This window comes from Montipora capricornis, chromosome 1, assembly GCF_036669925.1.
Source record: "Montipora capricornis isolate CH-2021 chromosome 1, ASM3666992v2, whole genome shotgun sequence".
Classification (NCBI taxonomy): Eukaryota; Metazoa; Cnidaria; class Anthozoa; order Scleractinia; family Acroporidae; genus Montipora; species Montipora capricornis.
In genome coordinates this window covers 47,899,658-47,922,157 of record NC_090883.1, presented here as the reverse complement: position 1 = coordinate 47,922,157, position 22,500 = coordinate 47,899,658, and the positions used below count along the sequence as shown (strand labels likewise).

Here is a 22,500-nt window from a genome sequence, read left to right as displayed (position 1 = left end):
TAATAAAAACAAACTGCTGAGAAACAAAATTTGGATATCTAAATGAGAATCAGGTGTTAGAAGATAGTTTATGACCAAATACACAGACGATTTTGCAAGTTGACTCGATACTCGTTACAAAAATACTGTTTTTTTTTTGCTTCCGTCTCAGTTTTTGATGTGTTTATTTTTAAATCGTTTTACTTTTAAAGGGGGAACATTCATCAACTATAATTATCTGTTCCTAACTTCTTAGTTTCATAACAGCTGGAAGCAGCGGCAACATGCACGATGGTCTAAAATACTTTAAACCCGAAATGGTGGCCTCTGTCGATCAGCCAGGAAGAATGTTGTCTTTGTCACTTTCACTTTATGTTCCCCACAAGGTCAAAAAAGATGAGTTTTGTGCCCATTTAAGGAGACGCAAGCTGGGTGTTCGACAGTTTTGTAAAATGGCGGACATATTTGTTAAAGCACCAGGAGTAACATTTTTGGCGCCGGCAAGGCGCCTTGCGATTGCCGAAGGCATTCGCCATGCATTTATGTATTTTAAGTAACCCCAACTATTTATAAGAAGAGAAAAATAAGCCAGGTTTTTTTTAAACAACACTTACTCCCGCTGCTCCTATAAGAAGTGAGCGCTTATAAAATTCAATCACCGGGATCAACTCACAAGGAAATTTCTGGCTCTGAAATACGCTTTCATCAGGTAAGGTATTTCACTTCTAGACTTGTTTCAAAGTTCAGTGAGTATATTTGTTGTTTTAACGCGGCCACCTACATTTCCTACGAGCTCTAGAGTGTTTCCTCGTCAGAACGAGTTATATTTACAAACAACACCTTAACAGGGACCATCAGAAGGTTTCGGAATTTGTACGTGACGAGGACGAAGCTGTAAGACTATATAAATACATCATCATCATCTATCGACCGCGGAAAAAAGTTGAAATACATCGAGTGAAGTTAAAACATAAGTAATCGCATCGAGAATAGCTTTAGATGAGTGCTCCGATCTACTTATTAAGGGAATTCAATGGCGAGGTTGCAACCGGATGACATATACAAAACCCATGAGAAATCAAGATTACCATTCTTCATTCACCATTCTTTCAAGGGTTCGTTTCCTTTTATGCGTGAACTGTAATTATCAGAGTTAATTTCATACATGAACTGTAGTTTTAATTTTATACTTGAACTGTAATTATCAGATTTAATTCCTTTGTTTTGTGGCGGGTGGAAGAAGCCGCAGCATGCGTGATTCTCTAAGGTATTTTAATCTGAAATGGTGGCCTTTTTCGATGAGCAGGGAAAATTTTTTTTTTTCGCATCGAGCGCCTTCGTTTATCTATACCCTGCACCATGCAAAATGATCTGATTTTTGTGTCTAACGATACGCTAGGCAGACGCGTCTTTTGGCAAGTCCATGACATGTCGTTTCGTGGAGACAGAGCCACCGAGTCGAGCCTCCTTTAATGCTTGAAGCCATAAAAAGGGCGAATCGCTTTTAAGCGTTTCATTGACAAGGGTTGAACTCGTTACTACATATTTTTTAGAAGATTGATGATACTGTTTCCTCCATTTATGTGTTTAAATAAGTAAATCCAACTATTTATATTATAAGACGAGAAAATACACGCCACCAGCGATGTTTAAAACAACACTTTTAATTAACTTCCGCGGCTTCTAAGAAGTGAGTGCGTAAAGAATTGAAGCCCCGAGGTGAAATCATATGGAACTTTTCTAGTTATGAAATACGCTTTCAAAAGGTCTTTCACTTCTAGACTTGCTTCAAACTAATCTAGTAAACGTCCAGTGAGTATATTTGTTGTTTTAACATAGCCACCAATTGTCAGTACACGAATACCCAAGAGGACGTTTATAGGAAAATAAGGAAATGTTCAAAGAGAATAAGTTTTTAAAAGTTGACTGAAAGTTTTCTGATCAACTTAGGCCCGGTTCAGACGCCGATCTTTTCATGAGCCAAACTCAATTCGAATTTGGACTGACCCAAAATAACAAAAGTACTCCTGTTGATTCAGACGCCGTTCTTTTTGACCGTTCCTAATACAGTTCCAGTAAAAGCAGTGAAAATGGTCAGCAGTTTTCAGGAGTAGTAAATAAACATGGCGGATGCTGCTAACCTTCACATCCGTCGCCCAAAATCGATGTTTATTTTACGTGCCATGTGGAAGAAAGCAGTAATTCGAAGAAAAAAGATGCAGACCGCATTGCATTTTAAGTTTGCATAAGCCAGGCGGGAAGAACGGGTGAGAGCCGTTCCAAATTGAAATAGCCGTTCCAAATTGATTTAGGCACCGATCTTTTCATGTACTTAATTCAAGGAATTAGGTTCGGCTCATGAAAAGATCGGCGTCTGAACCGGGCCTAATATAAAGGAATTCCATGGCGTGCTAGCTTCACTACACAGATCTCATCGCGGTTGCTCCGTTTTTGCCAATAAACTAGTAATAGTTGGCATTACATCTGATCCGGTGGCGAAGAGTTTTTCAATTTAGAGACGTTTTACAAAAAGCTCTTTATGTATCGCGCTGATCTTAAAATACGCCTTGTACATTTTTACTGTGTGTCGTGCCTCTTAACCAAGACCAGTGAACACGATCTCTTTGCTTTGCTTTCTCTTTGCTAAACGACTTCAGTAGTGCCGGGCCTTCTGGAGATGATTTGTGTCGAAATTTGTCGCCCATAAAAAAATCTTTTATTATATGTACTTGGTATAGGCCTCCAAATTTCGACCTTGTAGAGCTTTTCAATGATTATGAGATTTTTCTTCAAAAATGTGGAGTGCCCCAGGGCTCAATCTTCAACCCCCTGTTGTTCCTATTATATGTTAATGGTTTACCAGACTGCCAAACATCAGCTACTCCTTGCATATATGAAGATGACACTCAAATTATTGCATATTCCTAAGATGCCAACGAACTTATCCCAAATTAAAATTGAATACTGACCTCGAACATGTGAGAAATTGGCTCATAGAAACAAACTCCTAATGCACCCAGCTAAGTCTAAATTCATGCTTATTTGTTATTGTTATATCTGAGAAATAAGAGTTTCGAGCATCCCGTTGTGGCAAACAACACACCTGTTTCTCAAGTTGACACACATAAATGTCTACAGTAGTGGTTAAGACTGATGAGAAGGTTACTTGGTACAGCCATAATGACATGGTCTGTGAGATTGTTCCTTTGAATTCACTCGAGAAGGTATATAAGAGCCTAGTAAAACCATATTTTGATTATTGTTCCACTTTGTGGAACAACTGCGGCAAGTTATTAAAGGATAAGCTTCAGAAGGGGATCGGTTTGTTGGCAAATTTTGGACCATTGCCATAAGCTCATCGTTCTCTTATCGATCCTCCTAAACATCAGCACTGAACACTGACGGACCATTTCATAGTCAACTAAATGTGAAAATTTAAGCCAGCGATAAACCAGATAATCTTCGTTCAATTTTGGTTGAAAGATTTACAATTTAAAATTTACCAACCGGGAATGTAAGGAGCCCACTGTTGCCACCTAATGATTTGTCAATTCTTGATGTATAAGTTGTCGATGAGCCGACATCTTATCTTAATCAAGACTTTTTTTTACCCTTCCAAGTTTTTTAAATATAGAATTGAGAACTTTTTGCATCTTGCAGTTTTGCGGAATTTGTAGGTGGCGATGGTGGAGCTATTTAAATTCAAAGGAAATAAGTTTATAAAAGTTGAAAGTTCTCTGATCAACTTAAATAAGGGAATTCCATGGCGTGCTCGCTATCACTACACATATCTCATCACGGTTGCTCTGTTTTTGCTAATAAACTAGTAACAGTTGGCATTACATCTGATCCGGTGGCGAAGAGTTTTTTAATTTAGATACCTTTTTCAAAAAGCTCTCTGTGTGTCGCGCTGATCTTAAAATGCGCCTTGTACATTATTAATTCTAATGGGAGTGATTACGACCAGTGAAGACAATCGAAATTAATCTACTTGCGTACTAATAAAAACAAACTGCTGAGAAACAAAATTTGGATATCTTAATGAGAATCAGGTGTTAGAAGATAGTTTATGACCAAATACACAGACGATTTTGCAAGTCTACCCGATACTCGTCACAAAAATACTTTTTTTTGCTTTTGTTTCAGTTTTTGATCTGTTTATTTTTAAATCGTTTTACTCTTAAAGGAGGAACATTCATCAAAAATAATTATTTGTACTTAACTTCTTAGTTTCATAATAGCTGGAAGCAGCGGCAACATTCACGATGGTCTAAAATACTTTAAACCCAAAATGGTGGCCTCTCTCGATCAGCCAGGAAGAATGTTGTTTTTGTCGCTTTTATTTTATGTTCCTCACACGGTCAAAAAAAGATGAGTTTTGTGCCCATTTAACGAGACGCAAACTGGGTGTTGGACAGTTTTGTAAAATGGCGGACATATTTGTAAAAGCACCGGGAGTAACATTTTTGGCGCCGCAAGGCGCCTTGCAATTGCCGAAGGCATTCGCCATGCATTTATGTATTTTAAGTAACCCCAACTATTTATAAGAAGAGAAAAATAAGCCAGGTTTTTTTAAACAACACATACTCCCGCTGCTCCTATAAGAAGTGAGCGCTTATAAAATTCAATCACCGGGATCAAATCACAAGGAACTTTCTGGCTCTGAAATACGCTTCATCAGGTACGGTTTTTCACTTCTAGACTTGTTTCAAAGAGAAAAGCTTTAGATGAGTGCTCCGATCTACTTATTAAGGGAATTCAATGGCGTGTTTGCAACCGGATGACATATATCTCACTACATAAATCTGTCCCGTTTTTGCAAAAATCTAGTAAAAGATGGCATTACAGCTTTTACCGGGGAGCCGAGGTTTTCAATTCCTAGACCATTTTCACAAAGCTATCTGTGTGTCGTACCTTTTAAAGTATGCCTTGTACATCATTAAACCTGATGGGAGAAACCAGGACCAGTGAAAAAAATCTCTTTGCTAAACGACTTAGTGCGGGGTCATCTCGAGATGATTTGTGCCGAAATGTGTCGTCCATATAACATCTTTTATTACATGTACTTGGTACAGGCCTTCAAATTCCGACCTTGTATAGCTTATCAATGATTATGAGACTTTTCTTCAAAAATGCGACGCTGGAAACAAATAACTGATGATAATTGGCGATCTCAATTGTGACGTGAGTAAAATTTTAATGGACATCCACGCACTCTCACTTCACCAGTTAGATCAGTTAATTATTGACAAGCCAACTTGGGTGACAGAAGCCTCATTCACGGTAATAGATTTGGTTCTTCTCAATGTCAAAGAGAATTGATCTGACTCCGGTGTTATACATCTCAGATTCTCGGATCATAGTTTAATATACGCAGTGAGGAAATGTGGGCTACCAAAAAGCAAATCTTGCATCAAAGAAATTGAAGACTACAAACATTTTGTTACTCAAAAAATCCTTGCAAATTTATCTCGAATGCCTTGCAGTTAGATTCAACAAGCCGATGATTCCAACGTATGTTGGAACGTATGGAAATCGTTCTTTATCGAGACTGTAAATATGATGATGCACTAGAGCGCCAAAAAAGAACAAGAGAGTACTCTGCTCCTTGGATAACTCCGTACATTACAAAACCCATCAGAAATCAAGATTACCATACTTCATTCACCATTCTTTCAAGGGTTCGTTTCTTTTTATGCGTGAACTGTAATTATCAGAGTTAATTTCATACATGAACTTGTAGTTTTAATTTTATACTTGAACTGTAATTATCAGATTTAATTTCTTAGTTTTGTGGTGGGTGGAAGAAGCCGCAGCATGCGTGATTCTCTAAGGTATTTTAATCTGAAATGGTGGCCTTTTTTCGATGAGCAGGGAAAATTTTTTTTTTTTTCGCATCGAGCGCCTTCGTTTATCTACACCCTGCACCATGCAAAATGATCTGATTTTTGTGTCCAACGATACGCTAGGCAGACGCGTCTTTTGGCAGGTCCATGACATGTCGTTTCGTGGAGACAGAGCCAACGAGTCGAGCTTCCTTTAATGCTTGAAGCCATAAAAAGGGCGAATCGCTTTTAAGCGTTTCATTGACAAGGGTTGAACTCGTTACTACATATTTATTAGAAGATTGATGATACTGGCTCCTGCATTTATGTGTTTAAATAAGTAACTCCAACTATTTATATTATAAGACGAGAAAATACACGCCACCGGCGATGTTTAAAACAACACTTTTAATTAACTTCCGCGGCTTCTAAGAAGTGAGTGCGTAAAGAATTGAAGCCCCTAGGTGAAATCATATGGAACTTTTTTAGTTATGAAATACGCTTTCAAAAGGTCTTTCACTTCTAGACTTGCTTCAAACTAATCTAGTAAACGTCCAGTGAGTATATTTGTTGTTTTAACATAGCCACCAATTGTCAATACACGAATACCCAAGAGGACGTTTATAGGAAAATAAGGAAATATTCAAAGAGAATAAGTTTTCTGATCAACTTAGGCCCGGTTCAGACGCCGATCTTTTCATGAGCCAAACTCAATTGGAATTTGGACCGACCCAAATTAACAAAAGTACTCCTGTTGATTCAGACGCCGTTCTTTTTGGCTGTTCCTAATACAGTTCCAGTAAAAGCAGTGAAAATGGTCAGCAGTTTCAGGAGTAATAAATAAACATGGCGGATGCTGCTAACCTACACATCCGTCGCCCAAAATCGATGTTTATTTTACGTGCCATGTGGAAGAAAGCATTATTATATCTCTCAGATAGTACGCGCGCTGTAATTGGCTAAATTAGCGGGCCGTATTCTACAGTACGGCCCGCTGTACAGCCCGCTAAATTTAAAATTTCTACAAAACATCATCTAGCGAATTTTTCATGTCATTTCTGTTGCATAAACTTGTAGTGAAAACTGTTTGAATCTTGGAAGCAACTATTTCAAACTTAACAGCCAAGAAGATTTAGTTTTTGGGATTTTGGCACGGCATTCTTTGTGGCAGTTGAACCTTCCGCTTCACTTTGACTAGTTTCCTTTCCCGCGCGCCGGTTAACCTCAGAGATATAATAAATATCTCACTAACCTCGTTTTCTCGGTCCGTACTGTAAGTTACGGATCCTCGTTTTTACTAGATTAGTTTGAAGCAAGTCTAGAAGTGAAAGACCTTTTGAAAGCGTATTTCATAACTAAAAAAGTTCCATATCATTTCACCTCGGGGCTTCAATTCTTTACGCACTCACTTCTTAGAAGCCGCGGAAGTTAATTAAAAGTGTTGTTTTAAACATCGCCGGTGGCGTGTATTTTCTCGTCTTATAATATAAATAGTTGGAGTTACTTATTTAAACACATAAATGCAGGAGCCAGTATCATCAATCTTCTAATAAATATGTAGTAACGAGTTCAACCCTTGTCAATGAAACGTTTAAAAGCGATTCGCCCTTTTTATGGCTTCAAGCATTAAAGGAAGCTCGACTCGTTGGCTCTGTCTCCACGAAACGACATGTCATGGACTTGCCAAAAGACGCGTCTGCCTAGCGTATCGTTGGACACAAAAATCAGATCATTTTGCATGGTGCAGGATGTAGATAAACGAAGGCGCTCGATGCGAAAAAAAAAATTTTCCCTGCTCATCGAAAAAGGCCACCATTTCAGATTAAAGTACCTTAGAGAATCACGCATGCTGCGGCTTCTTCCACCCGCCACAAAACTAAGAAAATAAGTCTGATAATTACAGTTCAAGTATAAAATTAAAATTAAAGATCATGTATGAAATTAACTCTGATAATTACAGTTCTCGCATAAAAGGAAACGAAACCTTGAAAGAATGGTGAATGAAGTATGGTAATCTTGATTTCTGATGGGTTTTGTAATGTACGGAGTTATCCAAGGAGCAGAGTACTCTCTTGTTCTTTTTTGGCGCTCTAGTGCATCATCCTGTTTACAGTCTCGATAAAGAACGATTTCCATACGTTCCAACATACGTTGGGATCATCGGCTCGTTGAATCTATAACTGCGAGGCATTCGAGATAAATTTAGAACAGAACAGTAACGTTTTCTAACATATTTATCAACAGGTATAAAGAAAAAATCGCAAATGAAGTTTTGTTCATCATGACTTAGATACCAATGTTATTCTTTAAGTATTGCCTGTGCAATTTAAATAGATGAACTGGACACCACGTGCCTTCGAAAAAAAGTTGTTTCATTAAAATAAACATTTCCCGGCTTTCTGAATAGTTGCTCTTGGCAAGTCAATTCTCTCATCGTCTTTGAAACAATTACTAGTTCCACTGGAGGTAGAGATATAGAAGAATTTGGCTTTAAAGTATTGCCACAGACAAAACATGATGTTTTTCGTCGGAGCTGGACAATGCTGTAAGAAATAAATGAAAAACTGCCCAATGCGCGGAGAAAGGAATCTAGGGATATTCGTGACAGAAATAAATCTCAGGCTAGTTAAGGCATGGTGGAGCCATTCTTAAGGACCCCCCACCGAGAATTTCGAAATCCCTATTCTTGATGAGCGAAACAAGTTTTATCGTTCGCTTCTTCTAAAATGGGAGGAAGTTTCGCCTTATATTTTTTAAATCTTCTGGCGACAAATTGATAAACAGAACTACGTGAATTATTCTGCTTTGGATCGTGGCATTTGAAATTTAAATGAGGGGAAATTCCTTTTATTTCTTAAGTCACGTGACTTTTCCCCTTAATTACTCAATAATTACGACCAATTTAAAGGACAAATTCATAAAACGTAGCCAAGTAGAAAGATATTGATATTAAAGAATGTAGTTTAAATTTCACTTTGTAAGCTTAAAAAATATTCTTTACACATCCCCCTCCGATTGCGGTCAGTAAAAAATGCTTGCGTTTTATTGCTGTCAAGTTAATCAAGAAATGACTGTTAAGTATAAATTTTAGACTAATTTCTCTACCATTTCTTTTTTTAATATGCACAGTTTCCCGTGGTTCTTCCTGACTTGCTTCCTGCTATGAAAATGTCCAAGATCTTGCATTTTTACGTCACAGCGGTCATGTTTCTGGAGTCTCACCTGTCTTTCTTAACATGCGCGGACGTTCAGCAGTGCAAAAGTGTTTATTCCAAATACGGTATGATGTTAAGAGGTCACGTGTTTCAGGAAATCAACACCGCAAACATATTGACCTGCGGAAAGTTATGCAACTCCAACATTCGATGTCAAAGCCTCAACTACGTCATGAGTCGATCTTTGTGTGAGTTAAATAGTCGCACAAGGGAAGCAAGACCAGATGATTATGTTCAAGACTCAGATCGGATATATGTCACAAGACCCAGCGAAAGAGGTATCGTTGTTTTGGTTTTTAACTTGTTGCAAATATGAACGAAATGATACATGGAACGAATTATATATTGTACAACGGATATGAGATCAAGTGAAGCGATGATCCTCGCAGTTACGAAAGCAATTTTAGCAAATGCGTAGAGAGGCCTGAAAAATTTCAGGTCCCGGTTGTTCGAAAGGCGATTAACTTAATCCAGGATTAGCGTAAACTCTTGTTTCACGTTTTCAACTTTTTGGTGAAAGTTTCTTTTACTTGGTTTTGTTTTTCAAGATTGACATCCTCTAATGTAAAATTTTGCCCAATATCAGCGTTGAACAGCATCTGGGAGTAGAGAAATAAACTCCATGGTTTATTTTTAATCCGGGATTACCGTTAATTGGGTTTTGAACAACCGGGCCCAGGACTTCAACGGAGTTTGTACCCGTGACCTCGTGATGCCGGTGCGACGCTCTAACCAACCACTGACGCCACTGATGTTGGGAGCTGGTCATTTGTGGGTTCAAATGATCCCGTGATGAATTAATCAATGAACGTTCGTTGATTCCAATTTTCGTTTTGGAAATCAATAACACTTGTACCTTTGAATTAATAAGCACCGTCCTAAAACCATTGTTTGTCGCTTTATAGTTCCCCTAGGCTCTATTAAGGAGGTGCCTGCTGAATCATGCGCGGAGATCAAAGCGAGTGAAGGAGACAGCGTGGTGGTTAGTGGCAATTACTGGCTTGATTCAATCAAACCAGGCCAAGCTGTGTTGGTTCCTTGCAATATGTCGACAGGAGGTAAGACGTTCCAGCCATCTAACAGCAGCCTCGACCTCCTGCACTTTGTATTTCTATTCTGTTTTCAGAATATTTTAGCGTCGTGCCATGCCTGCTTGGCTAATTTTGGAGATAATCAATGGAATTAAAGTCTCTATCATCGCAAAGAAGTACAGAACTGTTTGAGGAGACTTCAACTTAACGAAATTATAGCTTATCAACAGTAACATGTTGGTTTTTGACGAAAGGGAAAAGACTTGCTTAACTTGATTAAAACCTTTTGGAGCTAGCAGAGTAGACGCGCTTAGTCTGGGAGTAACAAAAACGAAAACTAACACGACCATGATAACGAAGGGTAGTTAAACCAAGGACATGGAGGCGAGTGTGCTCTCACCACTACGCTAAAAAGTGCTTTACTTAGTATTTGGGGAGACTTCAAATAAAATCAAATAATGGCAGATAAACATAGAATGTTGCCTTTTGACAGGAGAGAAAAACCTCGTGATGATGATGATGATGATGATGAGGGTGACGATAATGATGATGATAATGATGATATCATGTTTATGATGAGGGTGATTCAAGCTTTCTAATTTAACTACTTGCATCAAATCTACGTTTTCAGACGGGGACGAATGCAACGCCTCAGTCCCAGTATGTGATGTTAACGCCATTTGTCAAAATACACTGTCATCTTTCCTTTGCTCATGTAAAACCGGTTTTACTGGAGATGGTTTCAACTGTGCAGGTAAAAGTTGCTTTTTATAGTGACAAGATTGCTTCAGTTTTGCATTTCTATGGCACACCAGTTTTAGAAATAAAGCAATCATAAAGGCCTGACGATAAATGTTGAAGGACCCAACATGTAGATTATATGTTGGATCGATCAAACATGCTGAGAATTACGAGGTGGCCGATTGATATCAAAAATCCTTTTAACATAAGACGCACAGGGTAGTAGGTAACGTATCTTTGGTAACTTAAAGCGAAAAAAAGCTCACTCATCCAACATTAGTTAGGTCGATGTGCCAAAGCTTTGAAATCTTAAAAATTTCCAAAAAAAAATTAATTAATGGCATCATAAACGCCTCTGACACCCAACAATTATCACTTTTCAATGGTAAATATTTCTGTGAAAATCGACACCAAAATGCTTAAAATTTTCGAGGTGACCAAGTTTCACACGTTCGGCAATCTTTTAAAGCCAAAATGTTTGCAACAAGATGTCTTCTCTCGGTAAACTCGTGTCTTGATGGTACGACTGGGACTTGGAGATCTTCGAAGGAAAACGTCGACGAAAACGTTACCTTAACTTTTCAGTATGGTGCATCGTTCGCAATTTTGCCATCTCGTTCACGTCGCACTATAAACGGGGCGAAGTGTCCCAAAAGTAAATTGGTGCGAGCAGTTTTAGAGTGAAAAGACAGAATGAAACGGTGATGTTTGTACGCTCACCTTGTAGCAAAAACTTCAAATTATTCCACGTCTTTGTTACTCAGAGGACAGTAAGAATATACTGGTATGCTAAACTGCTGCCGCACGTGCAGCAGCAATGATAGTCTTTTTTTTTTTTTTTTTTTTTTTTGTCGGAGCGGTCGTCGCCGGCTGTAGCCGTAGCTATTTGTTATCGATTCTTAAACTCCCTGATATGCGAACAAGAACTTCAACAATGATTCTTCCCATTTGAAACAATTACATAACAGAAAAGTGCTCTGCTTGTCACTAATAATAATACGTGGCATTTTAAAGCCAATCACTAAGCGTCAGCCGCTGACGTAATCGACTATTCAAATGAAATCGTTGTATTCATGGTTATTTTTGTCATTTCATTTTCTGCCTCTCGTGTGATTGGACAAAGAGAATGCTTGAATGCTTTTCAAGTGTTTATTAAAACTCGATTACAAACACTCAAGTATCTAGTTAACTTGATCAGGATTCGAATTAATAATTTGGAACTGATTTGGATTCGGATCACTATATCTATATTATCTGGAATAGGCCTTACTACAGTTTTGGAAGCCATCTTGACGGTGGGCAAACGTGTCCGAAATAACAGTGTTTCTACGGGAATCTGACTTAAAAACACTAGAGAAAACCCTGAATGTAGAAAAAAATTGTGTATGGTTATCTTTAGTTGCTAACCAAAGGACTTCATTGACAAATTTGAGGATCCTACCTGCAATAGAATTTGTCTAGCGATTTTTAAATTTTGCCATACAATTGCTTGAAGTTTACACTCAGTCAGACATGCGTCTGTGGGAAAAAAGTTATAGACAAATGTAACGGAAAGGTACCCGTCAAGATGGTTTCCAAAACCGTGATATATAAGGCCTATTGTGGTCCTCTTTGGTTCAAATGGCACCTAATCAGTTTCAAATGTTATTCACTGCTGACTATTTAAACCGAGGCAACAAATAGTTGCAGCTTTCTTGCTGAAGGACTGAATCTAATTACTCAGCGGGACCGAGCAGGTGAGAGGCATGAGTCTGGAATGCAAAGTAATTCTTGATGTCACGGACAGACCCATGCTTCTTACTTTCTCGGCCGTAGGACGAATGGACATTTAACATCTGTTGAGGATATTGAAAAAAAGACGACAACCCTCAAGAAGGAAAAGCAAATTGTCTATGTATTATGGTTAGGAAATTCAACAGGTTGAGTGGTCACACATAATTAACAAGTTTATCATTTGATTGTGTATGTCGTCAATTCTGGTAATCTTTTCCATGTTGTTGAGACAATTTTGAAATAACCTCCTATATCGTTTAATTTCCCCAAGACATTGACGAGTGCACCAATGGTGCGTACAATTGCATCAATGGAACAGCTCTCTGTTTAAACACGCTCGGATCCTATAAGTGTGCCTGTAAGCAGGGTTACCGAGGAGACGGTCAGAGCTACTGCATTCCAGATGGCAAGTATTACAAACTGACAATCGGCATCAGCTAAAGTAGACATAGGCCAACAAAGGAAACAATTAGCTGTATCAAGATGGGGGTAGGGGCTGGAGTAACCCATATCCCTTAATTATATCTTTTCAATCCGATGATATAAGTACTGCCAGGAGTCCATGACCAGGAACCAACAACTTCATTGTAATAAGCCATTTCCGAGTTCCTGTCTGCCTCCTCTTCAAAGCGAGTCTAAGTGCGAACTTTTTGTGATGGTAATTAGTTCTACTTTACATATGAATGAAAACTAATTATCATAAGAAAACCTTCGACTTAGATTCGCTTTGAAGAGGAGGCCGACATGAACTCGGAAATGGGCTATTGTGGAACGGCGCTTTTACATAACAAGTTATTCTTAGATCAGTTTTCCCGCGAAACCAGACCTTTCCAGCTAATCACAAGTCTTGAGTGAGAAATTATTACCCACGGTCACTCGTGCAAGCCAAATCTCATTTAAGAACTCATGTAAAAGGAGTTTTATCTGCGAAAATGCCATTACATAGACCTAGAATCAACTTGTAGGCTTCCTCTTATGTTGTTCACGAAAAACCGCGAATAACCCACCCATCTGTCGAAATCATTTTATTTTTGGGAGGGGGGGGTGGGGGGGGGGTAAAAACCCGTAAAGAGACATTATTATGGACAAGGTAGAAATAGAATTACAACTTTCAACAATTTTGTCCGAGGTCGTAAGTAATTTATCGAATAGTACAAAGTGTTCATCTGGTCAGCGGGTTTAAATTGAGGGTGTCAGATGATTCAGCGCGTATTGCAAGCATCAATGATTTCCCTTTTCAAGTGTCTCCGCGTCAGTTGCAACTCAGTAGCATAAGATTCAACGAATTATTTCATTGACGGCATGTTCCTTTATTTAGAATGCCAAAACTACCAAGTATTGAGCAATGCTGACAGAAAAACAACGAACGGTGCATCTACTCTATATTGCGACAACACACTTGGGCCAGCTTGGTTTCGTTTCCAAGGAAACGCGGGAACAAGGATTCCCAATTGGTGCGTCCCTGACAACAGGTGCGGGACACACGCAACTGGGTGGTTAAACGGCGCTCATCCCCTGGAACACGAGGGAAAAGTGACAAGAACGGTCTGTTTTAACTATTATTCAAATTGTTGTAATTGGTCCGTGAATATTCAAGTGCAGAATTGCAGTGGTTACTACCTGTATTACATCAGTGGAACATATTCTTCTAATCCGTGTCATCTCCGTTATTGCAGCACTGACTGAGAACGAACTGGACCCTGATAATTCTACGTTTACCTATAAAAACTAGCTTTAACCCTTTACACTTTTTCAGTTTTACCCTTCTACCCTGATGCTCTTTTTCAAGCACTAAGGACGTACAATTATTTTAACATAAAAACCAAACACCACTGATTTTGTTAATGATCGATTTGAAATGCACTTTGAAAAGTTCCGCCTCTGGAAACGCGAACAAGATATTTGAAAGGTACGTATTGAAATCACTACATGAAAGGGATGGATCGTTGAATAATGAAAAGAAGTGCTTTGTACCTTAGTGCAGGAGCAGCTCTCGGACATGCATCCATTCCTGCCGACAATTGCAAATGGAGATTCTAATTTCCGCATTAACGCATCAGGTTCTCTAATGTAAGTTGCTACATCCTTAAAAGAATTGTTTTATGTGCAATATCCGTGCTCAACGGAGGGGTTGGGGCAGTGGTAAGATCTCATCTGCGGAGGGGTTGGCGCAGTGGTAAGATCTCTGCCTTCCAACCCTAAGGTCCTGGGTTCCATTCCCGGTTCTGCCGAGACTGGAATATTTGGCGACCTTCTTTCCCGCTAAAGTTCACTCAGCTTTCCATCCTTCCGAGGTCGGTAAAATGAGTACTAGCATGCATGGATTCCTTAGAAGCGGCTGCAATTTGCGCCTGTATATGCTTCCAGTCCGCTGGGGGTAAATTGATCATTGTAAAGCGCCTTTGAGACGTTAGTGATAAGGGCGCTATATAAATGCACCACTTTCCTTTTTTTTTTACTTTTACTCGTGGCAGCAGAAAAACAGATATCACCAACGAAGACAATTGACTGAAAACTGAGATAATTTTCCATACCACGATTACATACGGCATTTAATGTCAAAGCAAGGATTATTGGGGGTTTGGATCTGACGTCACGGCGGCCATCTTGGTGTACAGAACAATGCTGTAAAATGTCTTTTGGGAATTTGACTATATTATTATGCAAAAACTCGTGGAACCATTTTCTATTGTTTTGTACACCAACATGGCCGTCTCATCACGAGGATGAAAACCAAGGATTCACTCTCGCAAATAAATAATCGTTTCTTAATACCACGCTCTGCAGTTACCAAATAATGCTGTTATTACGCTTTTTTCCATTCATGCAAAGTGAATTCAAAGTAGCAAATAAATTACTTCTAGGCCAGGTATCGTGAAGCGGACTAGCCTTGAAAGGTTTTAAATGCGCAGGCACACAAGGACATTCAGCCTAGGATTACTATGGCCGTAAACGGGTAAATATTCACGTACAAGCTGTAGTTCATCTCTGTTAGGAATGGTTCGAACCGTGAAATATAGAGAGCAAAAGATGTCGTAGCTAAAACGGTTTGAGGTGTTTCCGGATATGTAAGAGATTATTAATAAATCAGAGTCTTTCTGCATATGCCGGAAAGCATTGTATTTGGAGTTGTTCTGTTTTCTGTCTTTTTTTGTTTTGTTTTTTTGTTTTGTTTTACGTAATCTGTGTTCCAGTACCTGCAGAAGGAACCATAAATCAACAATGACTTTTTTCCAGTGACTTTTGTGAATTATTGATGATATGTAAATCGACGTCTATTGGAGGGCGTTGCCAGAAGCCCATAACCCAGAACTGTCGATCTGTCTTATTTAATGTTGGCTCATCAATTTACTGTATTATCTAAGTTTAGAAACAGGTCCCACCAAATTTTGGCCAATCAGATATGGCCTTATGATGACAACGCCTCTGATTGGTTTTCAATCAAGTAACCACACGAGGGATTACTAGCGCAAAATTTTTGGGGGAAAACAAAGAGATATATGGCGTTTTAAAAAGTGGCCTATTGAAATGTCTGTTGACAACAGATGCCCGAGAAAAGAGCTGGAACTTCACGGGAATTGCGTCGACTGCACTTAAACCACATAGATTGCAACAGACAAAGCTTATTCCTTGCCTTCTGGGGTTATGTTAATCTATAACACAGAATAACCTTAAACAAACCTCAATTGACATCGTTCCTGTAACGTGAACTCCCTCGAAAAATCAAACTTTGCGCTTTATCCCCCCAGCGCTCCTCATTACATGCAATCTTTCACAGGCAGCCCAAGCTAAGTCTTCGTAGCAAGTGCTAAAAGGAGGTGTTGGGTGGGGTGGGGAAGTGTCGGGAGGAGGCGGAGGTGGAGCGATACTCAGCTCAGAAAGCAAGCCTCCTACGCATTGATGAATTCGACGAAAAAAAAAAAAACCTAACAAAACAAAATAAGCTAATTGCCATAGCAATTGCCATTGCCAATTATTGGGCTCTAGTTGAAATCGATCGTTGGGATGTCGATGCGCCTTGTCTAGAACAGCATCGGTAACCTGGTATCACGACTCCTAACTCCCCCCCCCCCCCCCCCCCCTAACCTCTCAAGACAATTTCAAACAACAAAAACAACTATCGAGGCTATTTATTTATTCATTTCTTTGTGTTGTGTCTCATTTCATCATCATTTGTCTTACAATCACGTTGACATTGTCTGTCTCCTTTTGAACAAACTTTAATCCATTCAGCGTTCCTTGAAGGTTCTGGATGAAGTAATTTCTTTTCTTTATCGAATTTTATTTTCACTGGAAGATATTCTGCTTCCAGCAAACGTCCTCTGAAATGCAAATGATAAAATTGGAAACTCCACTGATAAAGTCAAAGAAATGAAATAGATCTGTAACTCGTATTTTGCCTTGGTAACGAAAAGGTATGCATTTGAATGCTAATGGTAATGGTATTGGCATAATTATATACGGCACATATCATATACATTCTCATGGCGGTTTAAAATTCTTTTTCTTGCGTGAGATCAGACGTCAACCTGCAAAGGCGTCTCTGGCAGCCGTTATTAGGGAGCTTACGAAACGACGACGCCGACGGCAACGACGACGTTAGAAAACAATAGGTTTAGTGAGCAAAAACAATGGCTCTGCACACTCTAGATCTGCACGTGCGTTTTACATTTTGGTACATTTCTTTGCCGTCATCTCTTAAATGACGGCGTGAAATGATCAAATTCAAGGTTCTGTGGAGGACGTTGACACAAGAAGATGAATTTTCAATTCTCTTTCTACGCTTCCAACCCACTCATACAAGTTTAATTCCTCGATAGTTGCTACACATTTTTGACGCGAAACGACATGAAATAGTTTCGTAGTGATACGAATAACGCGAACTCGTATTTTTAAATGAAGTCCTCGTAGCCGTTGTCGTCCTCGTTTCGCAAGCTCCCTATTAGTCTAGGTTTGACCTCACCCACGCGTCCACCCAACCCAAGCATGAATGTACAAGGACTTCAAAGGAGAGCAGGGTCTCCCCATTTTTCTTTACGAAAAGGGTGTGGGTATTTAACGTCCCACAGTATTGATTGACAGGGAGAGTCGTGAGACCCTTTTACCTGCATTTTCTAGTTTAAGTGATGTGAAAGTCTTCAGGGCAAGATGTAAGTGTAAGTGATATAGGGGTGCAGGGATGGCGCAGTGATTAAAGTACTCGCCTCCCCCCAATGTGGCCCGGGTTCGATTCCCAGACTCGGCATATGTGGGGTGAGTTTGTTGGTTCTCTACTCTGCACCGAGAGGTTTTCCCCGTGTACTCCGGTTTCCCCTCTCCTCAAACCCAAAATTTGACTTGATTTGTGTTAATTGTTAATTGTTAATTTCAATTTACAGTGTCCCCAATTAGTGCTTCAGCGCTATAACTACTAGACACTTCAATAAATTTCCTTTCCTTTCCTTTTTTTTACCACCTAGAGCCTGCAGCCGCCACCAGTGCTAAGGTTGATTCTACACGTGAGATGTGAACTCTGTTGTCATCCCCTCTCCCCGCTCACCCCGGATATTGCAAATTTTCCATTCCTATGCCCGGTCGTTGAAGCATCATTGGCATAAGGAGGCTTGAATTCCTTCCTATTCCCAATCCAACCCTGTGCGTCCTTGAAGGTAATAAAGAATCGCAAGATATTGTCCAAGGAGCTTGAATCCAAATTGTCACATAAGCAAGTCTCGCTCAAAGCCCGCCGTTAAAGGTTACCTAACAAAGCCCACCAAGCCCAGTGCGCGCTGGCTTTGAGCTAGTTTGTTAACTGCTCAGCGTAAGTTAGTTTATACCCACTCGTCGTTGGCAACTGAACTGCAGTTTTTACTCGGGCAACCCAAAACTATCTCAAAACTTTAATTTAGTGCAATTGCGGGTGTTAGTTCAAGGCCATCTCCTTCAGTATTGACTACGTTGACCCAAGGAAAAGGCAGGAATTCTTGAGCATCATCATGTTTACCTGGTTATAGTGACTTTCAACATTTGACTGATTTTCAGGTCTTCACAGTTTCCTAGAACGAAGTGCTCGAAAGCTTCTATTATCTTCTTATTCGGTTTCTTTCCCAGTCTTCCATAAGTACCTTGTTGAAACTGAAAAAAAGAGGATGCATGTTTGCCGCGCGCTCTCGTGTCAGTTGGGAAAAACATTCATTTTGCTTCTTTTAGTTTTTTAAGATTGACTTCCTCTACTGTAAAATTTTGTCGAATGTCAGCGTTGAAAGAAAAATAAACTCCTTGGTTAATTTTTAATCTGGGATAAGAATTAAACGGCTTTTCAACAACCAGGCCCTGGTTTGTAGGCCAACAAAAGAGTAAATTAGTGTATTTGTGGACTGAAAAACCTTCCTAGCGCAGCTCTTAACACATACGCGGGCACATTGATCCGATCGATCAAGTTGAGTTGCAGAGGAAGGCGTGGTTTACATGCAACCCCATTTTACCATTCAGCTCATTGTATTGTGACGCTGGAAGCCAATAAGGAAAAACGTAAAAAATACTATCGTCTACTCGTGTGCAACTGTGGTGGTCGCCTGGAGTATCACATATGGACTCTCCTGTTAATGCGCTCCTGCGGTAGCATAATTAGATTCACACTATAAAATTTCCTTTTAGACAAAAACACAAGCTTCCTAATAAGGCTTGGGTTATTGTTTGTGTCCTCTTGCGAGGTAGGAGGCCAGTTTATCCATCTTACGGAGTCAAGAATGATTCGGTCCCTTTAGAAAGTTCCCTACCAGATCGTCTGATATTTTGTGAATGATGCTCAATGGATTTTGATCAATTCTTGAGGAAAGATTCAACTGGATTAAATATGAAGATCTAAACTTTCATTCAGGTTTAAGTACTCCTTTTTGTACCATTATTTGTTACGTTTTGCTTTAAATTTCACACCTGGTGTTTCTTGAAAATAGCATAATTTTTGTCGGCCATGTTGTTTTGATCTGTCCGCCCATAATGGCAAGTGCGTGGTTACTTGCGTGCGTGCGTGTGATCAGTATGTAAATTCATCCCCCAATTTTAATACACTGTCAGGTAGACAAGTATTGAGAATTTCAATGATCCGATAGGAAATCAGCTTTGAAAGTGCCTTGTATAATGCCTCATCTCTGAAAATTTTAGCCAGATATATTGGACAATCTCTGCGCAATACTGAACTGAAAATCTGAAAGTTTACAAATAATGTACGCCTGGATAATTAGTGGTTTTGCCTCCAGATAATCTATAATTATCGGTTTTGGTTGGCTAATGTTGCAATTAATATTAAGCCCCAAAACCTTAAATTTGCGAGAAAAGATTTACAAGTGTAAGAAAATTAGTATGCCGGTAAATGTAAAACAATGACGTCAACAGAAACTCGCCTATACACTAATTTACCTCACCAAAGCAGTTCCATCAGGGGGTCGCCTTGGATGAAACAGGAAATTTCCCAAACTGTATGCCACGAGCGTGTTGTTATGGAGACAATGTGGCTGCAGCACGTGCGGATGGGCTCCGATGATGATCTGGACGCCAAGCGAAATTAGGTGTCTGCTTATACGACGCTGGTACGGAAGTGGCTTTGAATACAGTTCTGCTCCAAAATGGATTACCACGACTATGATGTCCACTTCGGCCTTGAGGGAAAATCAGATTGAATGATTTTCTGCGCTTTTAGCCATTAATAATATACATAACGAAATTAGTCGATTCTGATTGGCTGAGAGCAGCTCAGTTTTTTTTTGTTTTATGTAAACACAGTGCAAAAAAGAGTGAATTCAGTGCAAAATTAGTTATTTCACTACAAGTTACTCACAGAATTCTCGTTTTTGATTTGCTAATAAACAATTGTGTTTCATAAGAACCGGCCAATAAAATTTGTGCGTGATTGCGTGATACGCGTGCGTTGCTTCTGCTTAACCCACAGGCACCCCAAGCTCGATATGAGACTGTTCGGACTGTTCGTTGATCTTACTCAACAGAAGATTTATCGAATTTGTATGGGAAAATTAACTTTGAGCTTATAAACGCGAAAGTAAGCTGTTCATGTAAAGCGAAAGAAAAATGACAACCAACAACATCATAAAAATTCGAAAGCTACAAACCCGTCTAAAACGGACACAGTTTACGCTCCGAGTGCACAGAAAAAACGAGGACAACCGTACGTAGAGGTAGGTAAGTTTATTTCTACATTTACAGCTTACTTTCGCATGTCTAAGCTCAAAGTTAATTTTCCCATACAAAGTCTATAAATCGTCTGTTGCGAACAGTCCGAAGAGTCACATACCGAGCCTGGGCTGCCTGTGCTTAACCATCTCGAATTTTTTCATGTATATTATTAGCAAGAAATCAAATGATTTTTCTCGTGCAGTTTGGAATAAATAAGCACTTGGACTACAAATTGCACTCGCACTTGTGCACTTTTGCTCGTCTTTGAAAAAAGTTACTCCTGCTCCTGCTTTGACTTTTGCCAGGCTGAAAATGCAGTTGACAATATTTTTTATGCAAATCGTGCTGCCTTGTAGTAGAGGGCCACTCAGAGAAAGCCACAACAAAGACGTAAAAAGAAAACACCACCAAATATACAGAATGTTTCTGCATTCGAATTCCCTGAACATGTAATTGACATTTTCATTACAGCTTATAGCTGGTTTTGTCCTAATTTGACTAAATGTTTTTTTTATGCGGAGCACGTGAGTGCCCGACGTTAAAAAACAGCTTTTATTAGCGAAGGAAGCATAACAACAAGTCACATAACTTTAATCTACACTAAAATTGAGAGCCTTTTGTTCTAACAAAAGCCTCTGTATGTTCCATATTCCCATTCAAGTTTTGCTAGTCCAAAAAGTATTTCATTTTCAATCTTCTTAACAATTGAAACATCCATTTAGTGTCTAAGTGACGTACCCGTCCCACCCACCGTATCTGTATATTGGGACATGCGTAGTGTGTATTGGCTAAGATCAAAGGCAGATGAAGTAATTAAAACTTCAATCTGCGGTTCAATTCGGAAATATTATACCCAAATTCTCACTATTCATACCCATTCAATTCCTGACACATTTTCTACTGCGCAGCGTTCTTAATATCCAAGCCATAATCGTCGTGCTTATTGCTGGTTTGCTTGTGACGTCTGGCACCCACGTTGGATTGCAAAAACAATAACCTTTCCCTCCGCTGGGAACTAAACTTTATTATTATGCGAATTCTGCGAAAAGAAATTGCAATGTATTGCCATCCAACATGGCCATGGCCGCCTTGTCACGTGGGTGAAATCCAAGAATAAGCTTGCTATTAGCAGAGCCACTACCAGAAATAACGATTGGTGTGTATCATCCGTGTCCAAGAAGACTCTGTTGCTATTTCGCTTAATTAAGTCCGACGTTATTTGCGCGAGAATGGCTTTCAGCCTGTCGAAATAGTCATGCGGTAGCGCAAACTCGAATCTCAAAGCAGTTCATTCAGCAAAGAGATAATTCATTTCTTTTTCTACCTCTCTCAAACTCTTGACGTCTCGCCGGGCAATATCATCCGTATAAATGGCAGGGCCAGATTTGAATAACATTCTCATTTCTGTGCAGTTTTTGTCCATAGCTGGGCTGTCACAGTAACCAAGAAAACCAATCTTTGTTCCTTTCACTTCCATAATAAGAGGTTTCTATCAAACATTAATAGAGAAATAAGCTTTTAATAGAATTTTCCTACAAAGAGATCCTTCTCAGTATTAACGCTCACTAGCTTGAACACTTGCCTCCTGGCCCGGGTCCGATTTCCATTCGCTATTTTCACAAATCCCATAATGCAGTTCATTTTTGGGGGTTATTTGCATTAAAACAATAAACATACAGTTCACTCAAGCATGATAAAGTCCAAAGTAAATGACGTGTATTTCTTTTATGCAATGAACCCCCCAAAACGTATTGCATCATGGGAATG

General features: G+C 39.4%; 2 protein-coding genes across 5 annotated transcripts in view; one reads left to right on the top strand and one right to left on the bottom strand.

Annotated features, from left to right (window-relative positions):
- Positions 1 to 15,686, top strand: part of LOC138046631 (uromodulin-like) — a 42,871-nt gene extending 27,185 nt beyond the window's left edge. Inside the window, exons 1-6 of one of the 3 annotated variants that reach the window (XM_068893242.1) lie at positions 558 to 688; positions 8,934 to 9,297; positions 9,925 to 10,077; positions 10,682 to 10,804; positions 12,836 to 12,970; positions 13,883 to 15,686. In XM_068893242.1, coding sequence (XP_068749343.1) covers positions 8,967 to 9,297; positions 9,925 to 10,077; positions 10,682 to 10,804; positions 12,836 to 12,970; positions 13,883 to 14,250 — 1,110 coding nt within the window. In that variant the 5' untranslated portion in view covers positions 558 to 688; positions 8,934 to 8,966 and the 3' untranslated portion in view covers positions 14,251 to 15,686. Of the gene's footprint in view, positions 1 to 557; positions 689 to 3,079; positions 3,204 to 8,933; positions 9,298 to 9,924; positions 10,078 to 10,681; positions 10,805 to 12,835; positions 12,971 to 13,882 lie in introns of those variants that run through there. The other 2 variants (XM_068893235.1, XM_068893245.1) reach the window with 2 other exon arrangements.
- Positions 15,687 to 16,684: 998 nt separating this feature from the next.
- LOC138053858 (capsule biosynthesis protein CapA-like) overlaps positions 16,685 to 22,500 on the bottom strand; it is a 21,365-nt gene continuing 15,549 nt past the window's right edge. The window contains exons 4-7 of one of the 2 annotated variants that reach the window (XM_068900402.1): positions 22,058 to 22,222; positions 19,968 to 20,201; positions 18,548 to 18,678; positions 16,685 to 16,886 (exon numbers count right to left, since the gene is read on the bottom strand). In XM_068900402.1, the coding sequence (XP_068756503.1) occupies positions 16,703 to 16,886; positions 18,548 to 18,678; positions 19,968 to 20,201; positions 22,058 to 22,222 (714 nt within the window). In that variant the 3' untranslated portion in view covers positions 16,685 to 16,702. The remainder of the gene's footprint in view (positions 16,887 to 18,547; positions 18,679 to 19,967; positions 20,202 to 22,057; positions 22,223 to 22,500) is intronic. The other variant, XM_068900406.1, reaches the window with a different exon arrangement.